General features: G+C 44.2%; 1 protein-coding gene and 1 non-coding gene across 2 annotated transcripts in view; one reads left to right on the top strand and one right to left on the bottom strand.

Annotated features, from left to right (window-relative positions):
* Nucleotides 1–5,995: 5,995 nt before the first annotated feature.
* The window catches only part of MYO1E (myosin IE), a 211,567-nt gene continuing 193,990 nt past the window's right edge, over nucleotides 5,996–23,572 (bottom strand). The window contains exons 27-28 of the mRNA XM_042988744.1: nucleotides 12,091–12,260; nucleotides 5,996–7,088 (exon numbers count right to left, since the gene is read on the bottom strand). Coding sequence (XP_042844678.1) covers nucleotides 7,012–7,088; nucleotides 12,091–12,260 — 247 coding nt within the window. The 3' untranslated portion in view covers nucleotides 5,996–7,011. The remainder of the gene's footprint in view (nucleotides 7,089–12,090; nucleotides 12,261–23,572) is intronic.
* TRNAR-CCU lies at nucleotides 18,614–18,686 on the top strand. Its single transcript has one exon. It is a non-coding gene; the product is annotated as a tRNA-Arg (tRNA).

The following is a 23,572-nucleotide window of genomic DNA, read 5'->3' as shown; positions in this document are numbered from 1 at the left end:
CGCCTAAGTAAGTCTTTATGTGCGTGAGCACTTGGAGAAATGGGAGTCTTCTGTGTTAAAGTCCTAGTGTAAAGCTTTAGAAGTATCTCTCTTTGAGTGAGACTCATTCCCATGGCAGCCTTAGGCTGACTTGGGTCACACATGTGAATAGTAATGAAGTGAGACCCTGCGAGGAAGCTTTCGCTTCCCGGAGATGCTTGAGCTCCAGCTTCTCGTCAAGAAGAGATGGGTTTTGTAGACTATTCTGAGACATTTTATAGCTTCTTTATTACATATTTTGCTTAAATATTAAATACCCCGACTCAGGAAATTCCTATTTACAGGATGTCATAAAAAAAGACCTTTAAGATCCTTCCTATGTGCCATAGCAGGCACCCAAAACTAAAGTGTTATACATATGAAATAAGAAATTACTACTGTAAAAGTAGAAATCATAATATAAAAGCATTGCAACTAGAAAATGAGGTGATGGAACCATAGTATTTGAAGAGCACAGATGCTGAAGCTGCATCGCATGGGTCTGAGTCTACTTAGCAACTATGATCTCTGTGCCTTCTTTTTGTGTCTGTAACATGGGGGTAAGAGCATCTACCTCATAATGTTGTAGTGCAAAGTAAAGTATGCCAAGCCCTTAGCACAGTGTCTGGATGTGCTTGAATATTTGTGGCTATTATTATAAGGAGGTGGTGGTCTTGGAATGAGATGGACATTGGGCATTCAAAGATATGTTAGGCACAGCTCTTGCCTGTCAAAGCAATTTACAGGGGCATTTGGGTGGTTCACTCGGAAGCATCTGACTCTTGATTTCGGCTCAGGTTATGATCTCATTGTTTGTGGAATTGAGCCCCATGTCAGGTTCTGTGCTGACAGCATGGTTTCTGCCTGGGATTCTCTCCCCTCTCTCTCTACCTCTCCCCTGCTCGTGTGCCTGCTGTCTCTGAGAGAGAGAGAGTTTACAAATTTATAGCTGTTGAGTCCTGTTTGTGAGTTTTTTTTTAATTTTGGTTTTTGATTTTTGAGAAAAAGATATTGGAAGTTGAAAGGTTGACAGACTATCAAACTCTTTGTTATTTGCTTGATTGAAGACAAAGATGAAAAGCATGGGCATTGGGGTCAGATCAGGGGTCAATTGATGGGTTCCTCTACTTCAGAGCTGCATGACCTTGGGCAAAGTAGTGAACTGCACTGATCCTTCTCATTTGCTAAGTGGTTTTAGAGTAGTTCATGCTGGTTAGAAGGGGCAGGTGCAGTACTGTAGGCAGGAAAGACATCAAGTAGTTGGTAAGAGTAAAAATAAGTTCCTAAATTCAGGAGCAACTGTGAAGACAAGCTAGGCCTCTGGAGCGACACAAAACAAGGCAGGAAACGGAGTGATGTTGCAGAATGGCTCCCACTCTTTGGCCATAAGAGTGAAAGGTGCCAAGAACATCATCAGGTTCTCCACCAAAGATGCATCCTGTACACACCGTACTCCCGAAACTGGACTCTGACCCCACCTGGCAATGAAGCCACTGTAAAAGTAGCAAGTAGAGGCAGGGCCAGCCTTTAGTCTGCCCAGCTTCACTCAGGAGGTCTGCGGAGTTCAGAGGGAGTCCAGAAGAGAAAAGATTTGGATTATGTATAAGCCCTGCTCTGTGGCAAGTCAGTGAAGATCATCAGTTACATGGATGCATAGCCATGTTGTCTCGTACTTGTTCTTGTGGACATCTCTGCCTGGAAGGAGCCATGCCTGAAGGAGGAGGAAGATCTCTCCCTGGTGCCTGGGATAAGCTGCTCTCCACACCGAAACTAACTGCCCCCAGCAAGACTCTCCCAGCCTCCCTGGCAGTTGAGGCGTGACTAAGTTCCAGCTGTTGGAACATGAGTGGACATGGTATGTGCACTTTGGAAGAAATGTTCTTTCTTTATTTTGATGTTTACTTATTTTTGAGAGAGAGAGAGAGTGTGCAAGCAGGGGAGGGGCAGAGAGAGAGACACACACACAGAATCCAAAGCAGACTCCAGGCTCTGAGCTGTTAGCACAGAGCCCCATGCAGGGCCCTAACTCACAAACCGTGAGATTGTGACTTGAGCTGAAGTCAGACGCTTAACCGACTGAGTCACCCAGGCACCCCACAAGGAATGTTCTTTAAAAAGGAAACTGTTGGGGCGCCTGGGTGGCTCAGTCATTTGAGCGTCCAACTTCAGCTCAGGTCACGATCTCACGGTTCGTGAATTTGAGCTCCGTGTCAGGCTCTGTGCTGACAGCTCGGAGCCTAGAGCCTGCTTCCGATTCTGTGTGTCCCTCTCTCTCTGCCCCTCCCCTGCTCATGCTCTGTTTCTCTCTGTCTCTCAAAGATGACTAAACAAAAAAAAATTCTTTTTAAAAGGAAACTGCTTCCCATCACCTTTCCACACCATTAGGGCTGGGCTTGGTAATGATGGTATCAGGTTTGACCAGATGGGCTGAGGCAACATGTGTGCATGGTTTTCACACCTGTTGGGGGAACAGGCTTATAAAAAAGGCCTCACCCTTTGCCCTCTCCATGGGCATCGTCTTGCTTCCGTAAGCACTGTGGAAGAGATGACCCTTTTGCATGATGTTTTCAGAGAGCTAACTGCGCTGCCTGCTCCACCCCCTGTTTATTAGCACTTAGTCCCTCTGGTGGTTCTCAAAATGTGGCCTGGGGTCCCCTGGGGTATCTTGAGACTCCTTCAAGAAGACCATGAGGTCAAAACTATTTTCATGATAATACTAAGATGTTTGCCTTTTTTTGTTCTTGTCTGTCATTAGTGTAAGGTGGAATCTTCCAGAGGCTATGAGAAGTGATGATGTCATCGCTCTGGTGGTTAGTGGAATGTGTATGTGTGTTTGTTGGTGTTTTAAAATTTTCTGTTTTAGGAGCTCCTGGGTGGCTCAGTCAGTTGAGCAACCGACTTCAGCTCAGGTCGTGATCTCATGGTTCACAAGTTTGAGTCCCGCATTGGGCTCTGTGCTGAAAGCTTAGATAAGAGACTGGAGCCTGCTGCAGATTCTGTGTCCCTCTCTCTCTGTACTTCCCCAGCTTGTGCTGTCTCTCTCAAAAATAAGATAAACATTAAAAAAAAAAATTTTTTTTAATTTTCTAATTTCTCTTATGGTAAATACAGATAGCTATAGCAGACAAAAGCAGAACTCTTTGAGGTCTTCAATAACATTGAAGAGTATATTTTATTTTAATTTTTTTAACATGTTTATTTGAAAGAGCATGAGCAGGGGAGGGGCAGAGAGAGAGGGAGACACAGAATCCAAAGCAGGCTCCAGGCTCAGAGCTGTCAGTACAGAGCCCGACGCGGGGCTTGAACTCACAACTGTGAGATCATGACCCGGGCCAAAGTCAGACACTCAAGCAACTGAGCCACCCAGGCTCCCCTTTTTAAAATTTTATTTATTTTTATTATTTTTTTAAATGTTGGTAACACTGAAGAGTATAAAGGGGTTCTGAGGCCAAAGGGTTTGAGAACTGCTGGTCTATTGCTCGTTTGAACATCTCTGTCGTAGGGAACATTCAAGCCTGCTCACTTGGTACTTGGTTACTTTAAAACCTTTGGTTGAAGGGATCTGTCACATCTTCACACTGCATTTTCTACTTCTGTATATGTATGGTATATGTGTGTAAGCATATAATCATTCCAAACAGGATGGGGTATTGTAGAAGGCAGGGGTGGCCCCTTGATCCTCTTTACACTCTCCCAGGTGAAGTGACTCCCAAACTAACCACACGACTACTTAGCTGAACAGTGAACAAAATGGCAGGCCTGGCTAGATACGGGGCCAAGAGAAGCCTAGGATAAGGACTTCACACCTATAAACAAGTGTTTACTCACCTACTCAAGCATCACTTGTTGTGGACCCCCTTGGGCCTGGCACTAGGCGAGGCTTCTGGGTGCAGAGGTGGGGCTTGCTCTGTGGTCCTGAGCCAGGGCTCTTCCTGCTGCTTGTCCAGAGGCTGGACTCAGTTCCTACGCTGTCACCTAGAGCCTGAGGGGTCCTGGTTACACTCCAGTTTTAAAGGCCAATCATTAAAAGTAGCCAGGATTGATTTTTCTCCCCATTTTAAAAATTTTAAGTTTATTTATTTGGAGGTGGGGGAGGAGGGGCAGAGAGAGAGAGAAAGAGAGAGAATCCCAAGCAGGCTCTGCACTGTCAGCACAGACCCCGATGCGGGGCTCAAATCCGGGAGCCATGAGATCATGACCTGAGCCGAAATCAAGAGTCAGATGATGCTTAACTGACTGAGCCACCCAGGCGCCCCTGGGTTATTTTATTCTTTAATGCATAACATTAGGAAAATTATGTAAAGCCATTAATTTTTTTTTCAGTATAGCTAACACACAATGCTGTAGTTTCAGGTGTACAACTTAGTGATTTGACAAGTTTATACATGATGCTCTGCTCACAAGTGTAGCTACCATCTGTCCCATTACATCACTTATAGTACCATTGACTGTATTCCTTATGCTGTGCCTTTTATTCCCATGACTTATTCATAATGTGATTGGAAGCCTGTATATCTCCCTGTCACCTTCACCCATTTTGTCCCCCCAACCTCCCTCCCTCCCTCTTCCGGCCACCAGTTTGTTCTCTGTATTTATAGGTCTATTTTTTTCTTTTTTTCCTAGATTCTACTGATGAGTGGAATCATAAAGTGTTTGTCTTTCTCAGTCTGATTTATTTCACTTAGCATAATACCTTCTAGGTTCATCCATGTTGTCTCAAATGGTACAGTCTCATCCTTTTTTTATGAATACATTTTTTTTAAGGAGTTTCACAGTGATTCCTTCTACTGCCCATCAAGGTCACCTTAGTTCCTCCAGAGCTTGAGCTAATATTTATCCTCAAGATAGCCCTTTTCAAAATAACCTATGCTCAACTCAGACTGTCCTGTCACTTGGCCCCAAATTCTTTTAAAGTTGGTCTTCTTTTATCCCAGGACTGATTTTCAGGGGGGAAAAACGAGCCCTCCAAGGGTGTGTGGTAACAATGGAAGGTGATCTTGGCAGTCCTGCTTGTGAGAAAGCCACCTGCGTGTTGAGGCTGTGGGGGGTCCAGGATGCTCCTTCGTTCGAATTCTGGTTCTAGCGCCTTCCTCCCACTTTGCGCGAGTCCAGGAATGTGAAGATCCTTTGTCAAATATTAAGAGACTCTTGGTGTAAACAGGGATTACCTTTCCTCGTGTCATCACATTATGGCTTTATTTTCCTCTCAACTGGTCACAAAATGGAACGGAAATCTACTTTAAATGTTGTTATTGTTACCAAATGAAGTTTGCTCCCTGTTCTTGAAAATGCAGAATCAAATGGTTTACTTGTTCCAAATTCAGATCCATTTGTTTCCTTATATGAAACCCCTGATAATTTTTCCCACGGACTCGAGGATCTTGGAATGACAGAAAGGTGTGTGCTGGTCAAACCCTACTTTCCCAGTAGCTTCAGAATGGCCAAGGCAACCTGGAGGAGAGGCAGAGAGGTGAGTGTCCCCTGAAAACCATTCCCTTATCAATAGATATTACATCATTTCTGACTTTTCACCATTACTGCAATAAACACTGCATTGGTTTGCTAGGGCTGCCTTCACAAAGTGCCACAGACTGGGTGGCTAAATAGCAGAAACTCAGTGTCTTACAAGCTGTGGAAGCTGGAAGTTCGAGATCTGTGTGTGGGCAGGGCTGGTTCCTGAGGGCCGTGAGGGAGCGCATCTGGGCGGGGCCCCTCTCCTTGGCTGTAGACGGCTGTTCCTTCACATCATCTTCCCTCTGCGTGTCCATGCATGTCCAAATGTCCCCTTTTTATCAGGACACCAGTTATATTGGCTCAGGGCCCACCCTAATGACTTCATTTTAATTTGATCATCTCTATAAAGACCCTGTATTTCCAAATAAGGTCATATTATGAGGTCACAGGCGTTAGGGCTTCACCATGTTTTTTGGGGGTGGGGCCACAATTCACCCCATAACAAATGTCACAAAAGAACAGGTAGTTCATGATTCCTTTATTTATTTAGGAGTTAAGGGGAGGGGCACAGGGGGCAGAGGAAAATTATCTATGGGGAAAGGATTGGGAAGGGTTTGCAGGGGCTGGGCTAGAAAGCAGTAACACTGATTCTATAGTTGAAAAGGAGTAGTGCACATTTGTAAGTACCTGGTGGGAGTTTTGTAATAAAACCTACCTTATGAATAAGTACAGTGGAATACTACTTAGTACATTCATACATGTTGCTACCATCTTGAGATTTTTATATATACAGTATATGATCTGTTTTTATAAATGTACAGCTTGAAAAAAAGAGATCCTTCTTATAATAGGTACAGCATTAAACACAAAACCAACATGGGCCAGCCACATTCCAACTGAAGACCCAGAGAAAGCAAGGCCAACAGCCCAGCCCCTGCTTAGCCTGGCAGCCTGATGGGTCCCGGCAAAGTGTAAACCAGCTGCCCTCTGCACCTGCGGGCTCAGCAGGCCACGCTGGCCCTTGGCCTTCGCATGGGAAGTGCCCGCTCATGTCAAGCCCAGCCTGCAAAGAGGGCAGGTCCTCCCTGAAGGAAAGTGGCAGAGAGGAATGTGTGTGTCAGGTAAGAAAAAGAGGGAGGAAATAAATGTGCTCTTTGACTAAAGGCACTTGTCAGCGGCCGCTTACAGCCATTCCCTGGGCCTGGTGAGCGAGCGGGGTGCTGTTTTGATAGAGCCAACAAGGTCCAAGTGGACCTCGCCTGTCCTCTCACCAGGTTTAAATACAATAAATAAATCTTAGTGGGTGGTGGTTTTGCCCTCCTGGGCTCCTATGAAGAGGCTACCTTTTAGGATCATTTATGCAGTGACACTCCCTGTCCCCAACCCAGCTTTTCAATGTCCTCCATGGGGAAGGTGCCAGAAAAACTCCAGGCCTTGGAGAAGGAAGCAATTGCTCGCTATGGATCAGAAGGAGAGCCCCCAAATGTCCCCTTCCCTGTCTGGAGCTCCTTTGCCTGTGCATTAGAGTCTCTGTGTGCCTCAGATCTTGGTCACATAGTTGTTGGGGAACAGGCCCTGCTTGCCTCGTAGTCGACCCGTCCACCAGCCAGAAGGATCTGCAGGAGACAGAGGAGGCAAAAGTGAGGGTGAGCAAGGCAGTTGTGCCTGGGCCAAACACACCCTGTCCTGTGGGCACACCACAGGGCAAAGGTAGTTTGGCTCCTTCTACGTTCTTTTTCCTTCTTTATTTTCTTTTACATGAAAGAGTCTGTTGTAAAAAGGAGCCCTTCCCCCTCGGCAGACATAGCACTCGAGGCCCCGTTCTAGGAAGATCCTGCTCCTTCACCTTGAGGCTTTGCCTGACCGCCCCTCGGGGCCTAGGCCTGCTAGCCCCAGTGCGTGGTGGGGCCACGGGAGGCTGGTGGGTTGTGGGGGGATGGTCCTGCCCCCCCCCAACTTTTCCTCATGGGGGCTACTCCTCCACTGCACCGTTCCCGCTCCTTCCTCCAGTGCAGAATCTACTCTGGGGAGAAACTGATGCCCAACACTTCCCACGTTAATGCCAGACCTTCCACCAGTGAGAAGTATGTGCTAATGTTCTTCCAGACCCTCCTCTGTGATTTTAACTGTACACACACTCATCTTAAACACAAACAGCCATTCTGTATCTTACTATTCTGCATCTTGCTTTTCAATACTTAATAGCTATCATCTTTCCATGTTTGTATCTCATTTTTTAAAGGGCTGCACTGTATGCCATGATTTATAGAATCCTTTCCTTACTGATGGACATTTTTTCCCAATTTTTCACTATTGATGGAATAAACTTTCACACATATATCTTTATGTCCCTGTGCAAGTAGGTCTGTAGGATAGATTCCTGGGTCAAAGAATATAGCCCTTTTGGGGCACCTGAGGGGCTCAGTTGGTTAAGCAGCCAATTTTGGCTCAGGTCATGATCTCGCGGCCCTTGAGTTAGAGCCCCGCATCGGACTCTGTGCTGACAGTTCAGAGCATGGAGCCTGCTATGGATTCTGTGTCTGCCCCTCCCCTGCTCGTACTCTGTCTCTCTCAAAAATAAACATTAAAAAAAGTCCCTTCAAAGAATACAGACCTTTTATTTTGTAAGACAATATGATTCATTTTTGTAATAGGTAATATTCTTAGATGTACTTTCAAAAGTACAAAAGCATTAACAGTAACAACAGCCACCCAGATCCGTTCTTTGTAAAAATGCTTATTTATTTTGAGAGAGAGAGGGAGAGAATCCCAAGCAGGACCTGCTCTGTCAGCCGTCAGCACAGAGCCCTCCATGGGATGCAATCTCATGAACCATGAGCAGATCCCTTCTTTGAAGGCATGCAATATTATATATTTTTTATACTTTCAGAGATATGTCATGTATATAAAAGCAAGTATTTATAAAAATTACCCCTTTTGTACACAAACAATAGCAAACTACACATTCTGCACTGTTTTTAACCTTAATAATATATACTAAAGACCATTTCATGTCAGTTTATAAAGAGTTTCCATATTCTCTTCCAATAGCTGCATGACTTACTATCATTTGCCACCTTCTCTGTTGTTGGCCATTATTTAAAAAAAAATTTTTTTTAACGTTTTCTCATTTTTTGAGAGACAGAGCACAAGCAGGGGAGGAGCAGAGAGAGAGGGCAACACAGAGTCCAAAGCAGGCTCTGAGCTGTCAGCACAGAGCCTGACGCAAGGCTTGAACCCATGGATGCAAGATCATGACCTCAGCTGAAGATGAACACTAAACCGACTGAGCCACCCAGGTGCCACTGGTCCCTACTTTTTTTTTTTTTAATGTTTACTTATTTTGAGAGAGAGAGTGAGGAGAGGCAGAGAGAGAGGGAGACAGAATCCCAAATAGGGCTCTGTGCTAATAGCATGGGGTTTGATCTCACAAACTGTGAGATCATGACCTAAGCTGAAATCAAAAGTCGGATGCTTAACTGACTGAGCCACTCAGGCTCCCGGGTGTTTATCTTCTTAATTAGGAATTCTTTATATATTAGTGGATTTGTCATATGGGTTGCAAATATCCCCCCCTCCCATTTTTAACTTTTTATATTTTAATATTTAGTTGAAGCAAATGATATTTTTACAGCTTCTTGATTTTCTATCACTTTTATAAATATTTCCCACACTGATATTAAAAAAGAGGATTCTCCCATACTTCTAGGACTTCTGTTTATACATTTAAATATTTATTTATTTATTTAGGATTTATCTTGATGGAAGTGGTTAAATGTAAATTCAAAGTAATTATATTGACATGGGGTTTTAAAATTTTGATAAATGTTAAATTTCCTTCCCAAGTCTATTCTAGCTGTAAGCTATGAAAGAAGGTACCTTTCACCCTGACTTACCACATACTATAGTCCAAACTTTATTTGCAATGACCAAATCCAGAAAGTTCTTAAAACTTAAAGGCTCATGTAATTCATTTGATGGCAAAACCTGACCTGAACTAAGGTAAGTTTGTTTATGATGTCTCTTCCGACAGGGTGAATGCTCAGATGTTGCATAGCAGAGATGCTGAGTTTGACCCAGGCTGTTGCCCTGGGACCACCAAGTGTTCTAATATGTGGTAATATCTCCTATACACACACACCATTATCGACTTTCTAACCGTCTCTGGTTTCTAAAACTCAGAACTTAAGGATTTGGAAAAGGGAGTGTGACCTGGATCTTATTTCAATCTTCTGCTGGTGTCACGGGTGGAGTTGTTAGCTCTCCTTCACCGATGGGTAAAGGGTAGGGAACCTCTCCATGCATGGTCTCAGGAGCCTCTGTCCACTTTGGACTGGACTGTGTCTTTTTATTCATGTGGAGGAGCTATTTAGAGGTGTAAAACGTTTTTTCCTAGCCTGTTTTCTATAATTTAACTTTGTGCCGGTACAATTCACTATACAGAAGATTTTAATTTAGCCTTTTCATGAGGTTTAAATCCTCTATGGTTTTTGGGTTTGATGTTCTCCATCGTAAGACTTTTCACCCCCAAAGATTAATATTCTAGGTTTCCTTCTAAGATTTTTATAATTTAGTTATATGTTTTTAGATCTTTAATTAGTCTGATATTTTGTGTATGAGGTAGAGCTTGAACTTTATTTTCTTATCAAAATGGAAAGTAATGCCTATCCTTTCCCCTGGTTTCAAATGCTACATTTATCATATATTAAATATCTGTATACACATGGCTATATTTCTGGATTCTATTCTGTCTCATCTATATGTCTATTCCTGCACTGACACCACACTGCATAAATGAGAGTGATAATTTATAGCATTTTTTGAGAACTTCTAGGACCCTACACTTGACACAAATATGTAATTGTTTTGATTATACCCAAAATACATGGTATTTCTAGAAAAATCTGAAATATTGAGAACTGAAAATAAATAAAAATTCAACATTTAAGGAGACCACTTGATATCTTCTATTATATATATTATATATAACATATACATACGTGCATATAGTCATCTATTTTCCATTCTTACAAAAATGAGACTACAGTCTGTATAACCTTTTTGCCTTTTCTCATGAACATTTTTCCATTTCAGTAAATATAGTATTGCATCATTATCTTTAATAAAAACGTTTGTCATTGAAGTTCACTAAATGGATATAGCAAAGCTTATTTACCCAATCTTTGTTACTGGGTAATTGGTCATTTCCAGTATTTTTGCTGAACAAAGCTGGTGATAAAAATTCTATTTGTGTTTACTGAGCATTTATTTCAGCCTTTAATTCTACTCCGACACTTTGGAGGAAGGATACTAAATGGCTAAAATATTAAAATCTATAGCAAGCTAGATGGCTATCCAGTTTCATGACAGATCAAACTATTTGATGAGATCAAAATAATGCCCAGAGGTCTTTTAGAACGAGGTCAGTCCAGGGACCTAGAAGTCTCCTATGAGCTCATGTGATCAAGGAGTTTGATAATAACCCCCTTCCTGGAACTGTGTGTCCTGGCCACCTCTTCCCGAAGGCTAGTCTTACCAAGGCCCGTTTCACTCAGTTTGTCCTTGCTCTGTTCGTAACGGCTTCCACACTGTATACAAGTCCTCCTCAGCCTGACATTCAGGGTCCTCCACTACCAGGCCACTCCTGGCTTCCTCTTGTCTCCTGGGAGATCTTGCACCATGGTTGAGCGTTGGCTTACTTTCATAAGGTGATCTGCTCTTTCTGCCCTCCATGGCTTCTCTGTCCCATTCCTCACAAATGCCATTTCCTTCATGGTGTTTTTGAATATCCTAAGTCAGGAGTTCTCATTTTAAAAGTACTTCCATAAGCACTAATGTTTGGTCATATGTAAATCACATTCTAACTTCTCTACCAAATTAATAAAGCATTCAGCCAATCTCACAGACTTTTTTTTTTTTTTTTAAGAGAGAGAGAGAGATTGGGAGAGGGAGAGAAAGAGAAAATTAAGCAGACTCCATTCTCAGCATGGAGCCCAACACAGGGCTCGATCTTGCAACCTTGAGATCATGACCTGAGCTGAAAGCGAGAGTTGGAAGCTTAATCGAATGAGCCCCCCAGACACCCCCAGACTACTTTTATAACAGATATTACAGGTTGTCTCCCTGGCTTCCATTCCATCTACCATCATTATGAGGAGGCCACCAAGTTTGGGTGGGATAGTCTTAACAACCATTTCCAAAGAAGTCCCTGCCACACCTAACTTACCACGGGTACAGCCTTTGCCTTGCTAGAGATTCAGGGATGGGCACATGAGCAACTGGGTCTAATGAGAGTAAAATCTAGGACTTTTGTCCAATGGCTAAGAGAAGTTTCAGGGATAAAGCAGATTTCAGACACAATTTGATCTGTTTGCATGGCAGCCATTTCATTTCCATGAAGGAAAACAGCCTAAGAAGGGAGCAAATACAAAGAAGGCAGAGCTGATTGATCGATCGATCGATAGATAGCTGGAGCCCTGATCAAACTGAGCACGAAGCCCTAGACTATCGCTGCAAATTTCAGTTAGAGGAACCTATAAATTGCCTTCATGTTTAAACTAGTTTTTATGGCAATGACAATGTTCTTTAGGACGCTGTCTCAGCCAGCCATGCACTTACCTTCTTTGATGATATCGATAATGTCATTGGCATTGAAGCTGAGTTCATCTGTGTCCTGAGCATCGTAGGCATACAGAGCCTTGCACTGTGGCACCTGAGGCTTAGGCTTGGGCTGGGGCTTGGGTCTGCCCCCTGCTGGGGGAGGCCGACTGGTTGTTTGTCTCCGGACACTGTGGAGAGAGTGGAGGCAGGTAAGAGAAGGGACCTAACAGGAGGCAGCACCATATGGTGGTCTGGAGCAAGGGGCCAGCACTAGCCTGCTCAAGTTCAAATCCAGCTCTGTCCTTACAAGATACGCCACTCCGTAAACTTTCTCTGAAATTAAAAATGCACCCCCCACAACTTCAGAAACAGAATTTTTCACCAGTGCCATAGAAGCATGTGGTGTTTCTCCTCAACAGCAGTCCTTCCCAGAATCAACCACCACCCTACATTTTGTATTAATAACTGCTTTTATTTGTGGTTTTACCACACACACAAGTATCCCTAAACAGTACACATAGTTTGCCTGTTTTTTTAACTGTATAAAAGGAATCATGTTCTATCACTCGCTCCATTTTCGAGATGTACCCTGGTGATGCATGAATGTAGTGGCCATGCATTCTAATGGCCTTATACTCTTCCATTGCATGACTATGTCACAATTTACTTATCGACTCCACTGTTGATAGTTGTTTGGGATGATTCCAGTTTCTACTATTGCAAAAAAAACCCCAAAAAACGCTGCTTTGAATTTTTTTTTTTTTTTTTTTTTTTTTTTGAGAGAGGGTGTAAGTGAGCGAGGGGCAGAGAGACAGAATTCCACAAGAGGCAGAGAGAGAGAGAGAGAGAGAGAAGTCAGGCTCACCCGAAGTGGGGCTCAAACTCACAAACTGAGATCGTGACCTGAGCTGAAGTCAGATGCTGAACTGACTGAGCCACCCAGGCGCCCTCTGCTTTGAATATTCTGGTGCAAGAATTTAACCAGAGCAATTTCTCAACCTCAGTACAACTAACCTCTGGGGCCAGATAATTCTCTGTTGTGGGGCTGTCCTATGGACCACAGGTGGTTAGCAGCATCCCTGGACTCTAGCCAATGGGTGCCAGTAGCATCCCCCCCTCCTCATGGTGATGATCAAAAACAGCTCTAGCACTAGAATCCTAATCTGAATCTTCTAGCTTTAAATGTATTCTTTGTATACGCTGTATTGCCTCCAGTCTCCATGTATACATTGTCTCAAAGGCATAGAGCTATAGCTTGTGAGATCTTTAAACTTATATCTGAAACAACTATCTGTTAAATATGTTCATAAAAAGCATTTAGAGAAAAAAAAAGGAATACAAGCTGGTGCAACCACACTGGAAAACAGTACAGAGGTTCCCCCAAAAAACTAAAAATAGAACTACCCTACCACCCAGCAACTGCACTACTAGGTATTTATCCAAGGGATACAGGTGTGTTTCGAAGGGACACATGCACCCCAATGTTTATAGCAGCACTATGAACAATAGCCAAAGTATGGAAAGAGCCCAAATGTCCATCGATGGATGAATGGATAAAGATGTGGTGTATATACACACCCACACACACACACAATGGAGTATTACTCGACAATCAAAAAGAATGAAATCTTGCCATTTGCAACTACGTGGATGGAACTGGAGGGTATTATGCTAAGTGAAATTAGAGAAAGACAAATATATGACTTCACTCATATGAGGACTTTAAGAGACAGAACAGATGAACATAAGGGAAGGGAAACTAATATAAAAACAGGGAGGGGGACAAAACAGAAGAGACATAAATATGGAGAACAAACTGGGGTTACTGGAGGGGTTGTGGGAGGGAGGATGGGCTAAATGGGTAAGGGGCACTAAGGAATCCACTCCTGACATCATTGTTGCACTATATGCTAATTTGAATGTAAATTTAAAAAAAAATTAAAAAAAAGGGACGAAGAAAACATTTTCATCAAGGACAAACCAGGTTAAGCCTACATCATTTGCTTACAAAAGAAACAAGATGGAAACAGGAAGAAATAGAAAATTTGAACAGACCCATAACCAGAAAAAGAAACTGAATTAGTAATCACAAATCTCCCAAAAATCAAAAGTCCAGGGCCAGATGGCTTTCCAGGTGAATTCTACCAAACATTTAAAGAGGTCACACCTATTCTCTTGAAGCTGTTCCAAAAAATAGAAATGGAAGGAAAACTTCCAAATGCTGGCTTTCTATGAAGCCAGCATTACCTTGATTCCAAAACCAGACAAACACCACACTAAAAAGGAGAACTATAGACCAATCTCCTTGATAAACATGGATACAAAAATCCTCAACAAGATACTAACCAAACGGATCCAACAATACATTAAAAAAATCATTCACCACAACCAAGTGGGATTTATACCTGGGATCCAGGGCTGGTTCAATATCTGCAAAACAATCAATGTGATTCATCATATCAATAAAAGAAAGGACAAGAACCACATGATCCTCTCAGCAGATGCAGAGAAAGCATTTGACAAAATACAGCCTCCTTTCCTGATAAAAAAAACCCTCAAGAAGGTAAGGATAGAAGGATTATACCTCAAGATCATAAAAGCCATATATGAAAGACCCACTGCTAATATCATCCTCAATGGGGAAAACCTGAGAGCTTTCCCCCTAAGGTCAGGAACACGACAGGAATGTCCACTCTCCCCACTGTTATTCAACATAGTATTGGAAGTCTTAGCCTCAGCAGTCAGACAACACAAAGGAATAAAAGGCATCCAAATCGGCCATGAGGAGGTCAAACTTTCACTCTTCGCAGATGACCTGATACTCTATATGGAAAACCCAAAAGATTCCACCAAAAAAACTGCTAGAACGGATCCATGAATTCAGCAAAGTGGCAGGATATAAAACCAATGCACGGGATCGGTTGTATTCCTATGCACCAATAATGAAGCAACAGAAAGAGAAATCAAGGAATCGATCCCATTTACAATTGCACCAAAAACTATAAAATACCTAGGAATAAACATAACCGAAGAGGTGAAAAACCTATATGCTGAAAACTATGGAAAGCTTATGAGAGAAATTGAAGAAGACACACAAAAAAAGTGGGAAAATATTCCATGCTCCTGGATAGGAAGAACAAATATTGTTAAAATGCTAATACTATCCAAAGCAATCTACACATTCAGTGCAATACCTATCAAAATAACACCAGCATTCTTTACATAGCTAGAACAAACAATCCTAAAATTTGTATGGAACCAGAAAAGACCTTGAATAGCCAAAGCAATCTTCAAAAAGAAAACCGAAGCTGGAGGCATCACAATCCCGGACCTCACGATGTATTACAAAGCTGTAATCGTCAAGACAGTATGGTACTGGCACAAAAACAGACACTCAGATCAATGGAACAGAATAGAGAACCCACCAATGTATGACCAACTAATCTTTGACAAAGCAGGAAAGAATATCCAATGGAATAAAGACAGTCTCTTCAGCAAGTGGTGCTGGAAAACTGGACAGCGACATGCAGAAAAATGAACCTGTACCACTTTCTTACCGTACACAAAAATAAACTCAAAATGGATGAAAGACCTAAACGTAAGACAGGAAGCCATCAAAATCCTCGAGGAGAAAGCAGGCAAAAACCTCTTTGACCTCAGCCACAGCAACTTCTTACTCAACACGCCTCTGGAGGCAAGGGAAACAAAAACAAAAATGAACTATGGGGACCTCATCAAAATAAAAAATCTTCTGCACAGTGATGGAAACAATCATCAAAACTAAAAACCAACCGATGGAATGGGAGAAGATATTTGCAAATGACATATCAGATAAAGGGTTAGTATCCAAAATCTATAGAGAATTTATCAAACTCAACACCCAAAAAACAAATAATCCAGTGACAAAATGGGCAAAAGACACAAATAGACATTTCTCCAAGAAGACATCCAGATGGCGAACAGACCCAAGAAAAAAATGCTCAACATCACTCATCATCATGGAAATACAAATCAAAACCAGAATGAGATACTACCGTACACCTGTCAGAATGGCTAACATTAACAACTCAGGCAACACCAGATGTTGGCGAGGATGCAGAGAAAGAGGATCTGTTTTGCACTGCTGGTGGGAATGCAAACTGGTGCAGCCACTCTGGAAAATAGTATGAAGGTTCCTCAAAAAACTAAAAATAGAACTACCGTATGACCCAGCAATTGCACTAGTAGGTATTTATCCAAGGGATACAGGTGTGCTGTTTTGAAGGCGCACATGCATCCCAATGTTTATAGCAGCACTATCAACAATAGCCAAAGTATGGAAAGAGCCCAAATGTCCATCGATGGATGAATGGATAAAAAAGATGTGGTGTATATATACAATGGAGGATTACTCAGCAATCAAAAAGAATGAAATCTTGCCATTTGCAAGTATGTGGATGGAACTTGCGGGTATTATGCTAAGCGAAATTAGAGAAAGACAAATATATGACTACACTCATGAGGATTTTAAGATACAAAACAGATGAACATAAGGGAAGGGAAGGGAAGCAAAAATAAAAACAGGGAGGGGGACAAAACATAAGAGACTCAAATATGGAGAACAGAGGGTTACTGGAGGGGTTGTGGGATGGGGGGATGGGCTAAATGGGTAAGGGGCATTAAGGAATCTACTCCTGAAATCATTGTTGCACTATATGCTAAGTTGGATGTAAATTAAAAAATAATTAAAGGGGGGAAAGAAAGTTACGTTTAAGGTTTCTTTTCAGAGGAATTGGGTGGCACTCCACTTGGTGGCTGTTGACACCTGTGGAAGGAAGAAGGAAAAGGGAGGGTCTTTCCCTGGGCGTGCGTCCTGGAAGGGAAAGCACACCCAGTTTTGATCTGTGATCTCAGGAGGCCAGAGCTGCTCTGTCTTTGCTGCGGCCCCATGACAGTAGATGGGTGCTGATGAGCGAGTTAGATCTGGTGGGGAGGGGGGACTGGCTGCCACCTGGGGGGGTAGGACTGTTCCTGTCAGGGTGGGATTTCGGGGGCTCCCTGTGTGGGAGGGAACAAACCCTAAGGTTACTCAGGCTCCATTCTTCTTAGGTCAACCCCCATCCCTATCTTCCCACCTATCACCAAGCACTTTTCTTTTATCCTGGAGGAAAAGCATCTTATAGATGATTAGCCTGACATAATTTCCTCCCTAGTCCATTGGAAATCCCCATTCCCTCCTGGACAAGTGCTTGCCTCTCTGAAAGCTGGCCAGGCAAGCAGGCTCTTAATTAAGCAACCTATATATTAGGGATGTGTCAGCATTTGGTTAATAAGAGCCATTAGCCTGCATACCAGAAGTCATCTGATTTCCCAGCAATAAGGAAGGAGGAGTGGAGGAGGGTGTGCATTAGAATACCCTGGGAGGGAGAGAAGCCACCAGCCTGGCAGTTGCAGGACACAGGATTGGAACATTGCAGACACACACACACACACTCACACACTCTCCGCCCCCCCCCACCCCCAGATATTCATAGAAGAAGAAGACTTGGACTCTCTTATGTCCAGGGAGGAAACCTACAAACATTAGTTAGTGCAGGCTGATAAGGCCTCTGGGCCCAAGAGTACTGGGACTTGGGTGTCGTCCCTGGGAAAAGGGGACCAGGGGGGCCTCTTAGTGGGGAGACAAAGGTGGATGATGCTCTGAAATGTAGGACTATCCTCCCTGCAGCAGTCCTGGGAGTCACCTCCTGGCTCCTCTGCCCATCGCCTCCAGCTCTGACCCAGCTCTGGCACTTCCTCCTCCACCATGTCCGGTTGTTTCCTTTCTGGGCTCCCTGAATATCCCCCCAACTCAGTGTCTATAAGTTCAGTTCACCCTCCACAAAAAATACTAACAGTTTCTCCTTGGTCTTGGGAAATGGACCAAAACCCTTCATGAGGCCTACAAAGTCCCTGCCAGGTGTGGTCCCCACTGGTTCCCAGCCTCATGTCCTGCCACAGGCCACACTGCTGTCTTCCTACCTTTAGGAGCCCTGACTGGTGTTAGGACACTCAGTTCACATATTCCTAGCTTACATCATCTTTACTGGTAAAGACCATGCTTTTCCCCTAAGATCAGGAACAAAACAGGGAGGTCAGCTCTCACCACCTGTTCAGTACTGCATTGGAAGCTCTAGCAAGAACGATCAGTCAAGAAAAATAAAAGGCATTCACACTGGAAACAAGTGAAAATACCTCTATGTGCAGATGAGATGATCTTGCATATAGAAAATCCTAAGGAATGCACTGCACTAAAAAACTAGGAGAACCAATAAACACGTTCAGCAAGATTAGAGAACACAAGACAGAGAAAACAATTCCATTTATAATACATGCCATTTAACCAATTTAACAAAAGGATTCTATTTTTACGAAATATCCAGAAAAGGTTAATCTATAATGACAGAAAGCAGATTAGTGGTTGCCTGGGGCTGAGGCTGGGGGTCGGTGGCAGTGACTGCTAATGGGAAGGAGGTGTCTTTTGCGGATGATGAAAATTTGAAAATTAGATTCTGATGGCGGCACCTGGCTGGCTCAGTTGGTAGAGCATGTGACTCCTGATCTCGGGGTTGTGAGTTCGAGCCCCACACTGGGTACAGGGATTACTTAAATAAAATTAAAAAAAAAAAACCCCAAAATCCCAACAGTTGAATGGTACTTTAAAAAGGCTGATTTAATGGTATATAAATTATGTCTCAAAACAATCTGCTTTAAAAAAAAAAAAAAAAGTAACTTACACAGACCCCTTTTGGCTCAGCACCACACTGCTGACACCCAGAGTGACCTCAGCCACTCTGAGACGGCAGACACCAGGTGTCCCAGAACCAGGGCAGGCTGGAGAAGGAGATGGAGGTAGGGAGGACTGTTCAAACACCTATTTGAACACAGCCACTGCGTGGTATTTGGTCCCAAGGCATCAGAGGATAAATCGAAGTAAACCCAATCAAGGTAAAACCTCAAGGATTACTGGCGGATTTGGGTTCCCCTGTAGGCCCTTGGCTACAGTTGGCTTGATCGTCCCAGGCCCCAGACAGCGGCTCCCACACTTTACCAATATAAAACCATCTGGCTATTTACTACTTGGCTAAACGGGGTTCACTGTGCTTCCCAGGTGGGAGCATAAAGAGTCCAGGCAGCTTTGAGATGGGGCATTGTTTGCTGCGGAACAAGAGTGTGGACTGGAAGACTGTGTTTGATGGGGAATAGATGTGGAGGTTGGGAATAGCTCTGCATTTTGCACTAAGGAAGTGTCTGTTTAAAGTTTATTTATATTGAGAGGGAGAGAGTGTGGCTAAGGGAGGGGCAGAGGGAGAGGGAGATGGAGAATCCCAAGTAGGCCTCACACCATCAGCGCAGAGCCCCAGGCAGGGCTCAAACTCACAAACCGTGAGATCGTGAGCTGAGCTGAAATCAAGAGTTGGACGCTTAACTGATGGAGTCACTGAGGCACCCCAGGGAAGTGTCTGTTTAGACAATGAACCCTAAGGTCACTATGGTCTGGCTCTTTCCTGTTTAAATGTCCTCTGTGACCAGGATGGAGTACAACTCTTCCAGGAGGACAGCCAGTGACAACAAAATCTTCCTGGCCGGTTCCTGCTGCCTCATTCTCACATCTGAGCATGGTTTCACTCTTGTGAGTGTGGGCCGAAGGGACGTTGTCTGGGAACCCCTGCCTATAGCTGTATGAGATATAAACTCGCCTGGGCTGTGGCTGTGCTGGGCAAGGCACTGTGCTAGGCATTTTCACAGACATGGCCTCATTTGATTTCACAACACTCCCGTGAAATGACCACTGTAGGTTCCTGGGACTTCCTGCCGGTCTCATCCCTAGACGTCACAATAACAGACGCATAAGGCTCCCAGAGCTCCAGCCACACAGACCTTTGAAACCAACTTGCCAAGGACCTACATGGGAACCCAAATCCCCCAGTAATCCTTGAGGTCCCTTGGTCTGATGTCCCCTCGGCCCACCCCTGCCCTAAGCAGCACTGCTAATTCCTGCTCAGCCTTCAGATCTCATTTCAAACCTGCCACCGCATCCTGGGCAGCTCACACCTGCTCAGAGCAGGGGGTCCATGTGGCAGTCCAGGGACCTATGTCACCATTCAGCTGACTCCCTCTAAGGACCAAAGGTTCCATGGGGCAGGGACTGGGCCTCTTCATGCTCACCACTGTAGCCCCCGGACCTGGCACCAGGCCCGGGAACACTGCGTGGCCTCAGTCTGCACATTCTCATGGAGTGACCGTGTGCAGGTGTAGGAGGGACACTGCACTGGCTGAAGAGTCAGGGCGCCGGGTGTGAGGCCCAGTTTGGCCACTGGCGGGCATGTGGCTTGGGGATGTCGCTTCACCTCTTTAAGGATCAGCGTCTTCATCTGTAAAAAAGGGAGACTCAGGCAATGGTCCAGGTTCTTTTTCTAATTCTTAGAATTCTTTCTAGAGCGCTCTCAACAAAATCTCTACGGTCAGAAGTACCACGGTACACAGGAAGTCTGTGCCGATGAAGAGACTGCTGCCTCCACATTTCACCACATTGCAGACCCAGAAACCATCGCAGAAAGCAGCCGGGAGGGACAGCCATTTTCCTAGCTCTATCTTAGACCGATGCAGCCTTAAACCCACACAATCTCTTTTGCATCACTAGGTGGCGATCCTGTGTAATCAATAATGGGGAGAGATCATGACTAAGAGCTGCCAGAAATTGATTAATGAGGCCTTTTAGGTGCCTGGAGCCTCCACTTGCGGCCAAGGGGCGGTTGGTCAATGCAGTGAAGGAGGGATTCAGACTTGCTCACACAGCAAACGCGACCCTCCTGCTCAGGCAGCTGGCACTGGCTCGTCCAGCCCAGGAGAGAGGGTTGTTAGGCCATCGGGAATTCTGTGAGTCGTTAAACAATGGCCACTGTTAAAGATTAAACGGAACACACTTACAAGTGATGAAATTAAAAGCACAAGCAAAAACTACTCATCACTCAACCCTTCCTAATTATTTTGCTACATTTCATTTCTGTCTCTGCACTCGAGGTTAAAAACGTCTGGTTGCTTAAGTCTGGTGGGAACACTCGGTAACGGTGTGTGGCTGCACATCTCTTCCCAAGCCCGGGGCCAGTGTGGTCATGCCGGTAGCCTGGCACTGGCCATGGCGAGTGGAAACTGGCAAACTGAGCACAACTCAGGCCCTTTGGTGTGTGGACAGCCAGTCATTCAGCAGCACACTGCTGTCCTCACACTGTTGTGCTCTGCCTGGATGTGTTCTGTAACACACATGCGGGGCTTAGATAATTTTGGCACGTGACATTTGCACGCCTACTAAGCGTTACATGATTGAAAACTGTTAGAAAAACAATCATTTCATTGGGCTAATGAGGGTTGGAGCAAGAATTTCAGACTCACAGCAACGGTTCTTTTTCTTGTTGCCAGTTCAATAATAAGTGTTCATGTTATACATATTAACACGTAGTTGGAAACTGCCATGTCACTGAGCAAACTGTCTCCTTCTAGGTAACTTCTGCACAATGTAATCCAGTTTTCCTGTTACTGCTTGACCCATCATTTTGGGAGAATTTGTACACACTTCCCACTTGAGCGTATCTCTCCCCCAGTAAGAAGACAAACACAGGAAGAAACTGAGTTACAGCAGCCTGTTTTTACAGCAGGTCGTTTTCTGAGTTGGGCATCACACCTCCAATGCCATCACATTATAACCCACACCACGAGGTTTCCCAAGTCATCAAGCGCCTTCCATCCAGGCTGCTTTGGAAAAACCACGCTGCTGGAGAAGTCCTGTCTTAGTGACTGAGGAAGACCTTTGCCCTGAGACCTCAGGATAACGACTGACACTTGAACCCTCACGGACAACTGCTCGATCTCACAAGATGCCGAAAGCCCATGAGAAAGCAAAACCCCAAATGACGTCAATGGTGACAAGGCTCCCTAACATGAGTGTTCATGCATTTGCTCTTTCCTGGTAACGTCTGTCACTTTCCATGGGATGTTAGCTGTTACGGTGACTGGAGCAGAGGATGCTCGACTAGAAAAAGATGGAGTCATAGTATAGCTGGAGAAGAGGTTGTGGACTTTTTTACACGGTCCAAATGCAAGAGCGTCTGTTGCAATGATTTCCTCATGGCTGCTTTGCTGTTGCTCTGCACCCACAGCGAGCGGCAGAGCTCTTCCATACGTGTGTGAAGGGGAAGGTGTCTCCCTCACTGGTCCCCTTGTCTGGCTTTCCTAGGCCACCTATTTCCCCTGTTAAAGCTGCAATGCCTGAAGCTTAGACCCTCACGGGGTCCAGAGATTTGAGTTCTTGAGACTAAAGCTGCCTTTCGATCCTAGGAGAATATTAATATTATCCAGGGTGCCTGGGTGGCTCAGTCGGTTAAGTGTCTGACTCTTGGTTTTGGCTCAGGTCATGACCTCACGGTTTTTGAGTTCGAGCCCCAATTCTGGTTTTGTGCTGACAGAGCACAGCCTGCTTGGGATTTGGGATGCTCTCTCCCTCTCTCTCTGCCCCTCCCTTATATGTACACATGCATACATGTGTCCTCTCTCTCAAAACACATAAACTTTAAAAAAAGAATATTAACATTTCCCTGTAAGACCGAAGGACATGAGTAACAGTAGTAAAACCAATACAGATAAACTTTCAAGTTGCATCATGCTTGTGGTTTACAAAGCCCTTATTTAATCAAGAAACCCCGAGGAGTGGACTTTAACATTATATTATTATCCCTATTGTACAGATGAGGACACCAAGGTGTAGAAAGATTAGGTGCCAAACATGAGGAAGCACAGCTGGTAATTGTCCAGCGTGTGGCACAGAAAAGGCATGTGGCTCAGTAAATATTTGAGGAACGAATCAATGAAGGAACGAACACATGAAATGGGACCGACACCCGGTTCCTGCAACTGTGACCCCTGTGCTCGCTGCACACCACCAGGCCACCTTCTGTGAACGTTTCAGAGCTCCCACGCCTCTGGGGCAGCTGGGTGTAGCTAGTCTAAGCCAGGGGGAGCTGGGATTGAGCTTTCTAAGATCACTGCTTTGTTCTGCAGATGTGAGATTTATGTCTTGAAATTCCAAGAAGGAAAATAATGGCATTTTATTTCATTGGCTATTTGAAATACGCTGTATTCCAAAAGGTTGAATCTATAAACATTACTGGAAATGTGGGAATGGATGCCAGGAATTCCTAAGCCTCATGTCTGCCTCGGCCAGGATACGGCTGCTGCCCCTGTAGATTATGGGTTGAGAAATATTGCTATTGGACATTTGTTGGAAATTTTAAGCCCCCTGAAAATATGACTCCATTAGGAGAATCCTGTCAAGAGACATACAGGCAGCATTTGAATTTTTCTATCGATCCCTCCCCCTTTGTGGCATGGCAAGAAGCCCAACCACTGAGCACTTTCAATATTTTTCTATTTCTCCTACTTCTAGTTGGATTAATCTCTGGAGTATCTTGAAATTTCCTGAAGTTGC

Source organism: Panthera tigris, chromosome B3 (assembly GCF_018350195.1).
Source record: "Panthera tigris isolate Pti1 chromosome B3, P.tigris_Pti1_mat1.1, whole genome shotgun sequence".
Classification (NCBI taxonomy): Eukaryota; Metazoa; Chordata; class Mammalia; order Carnivora; family Felidae; genus Panthera; species Panthera tigris.
The sequence above is the reverse complement of the archived record's forward strand: the minus strand, read 5'-3'. Positions and strand labels throughout refer to the sequence as shown.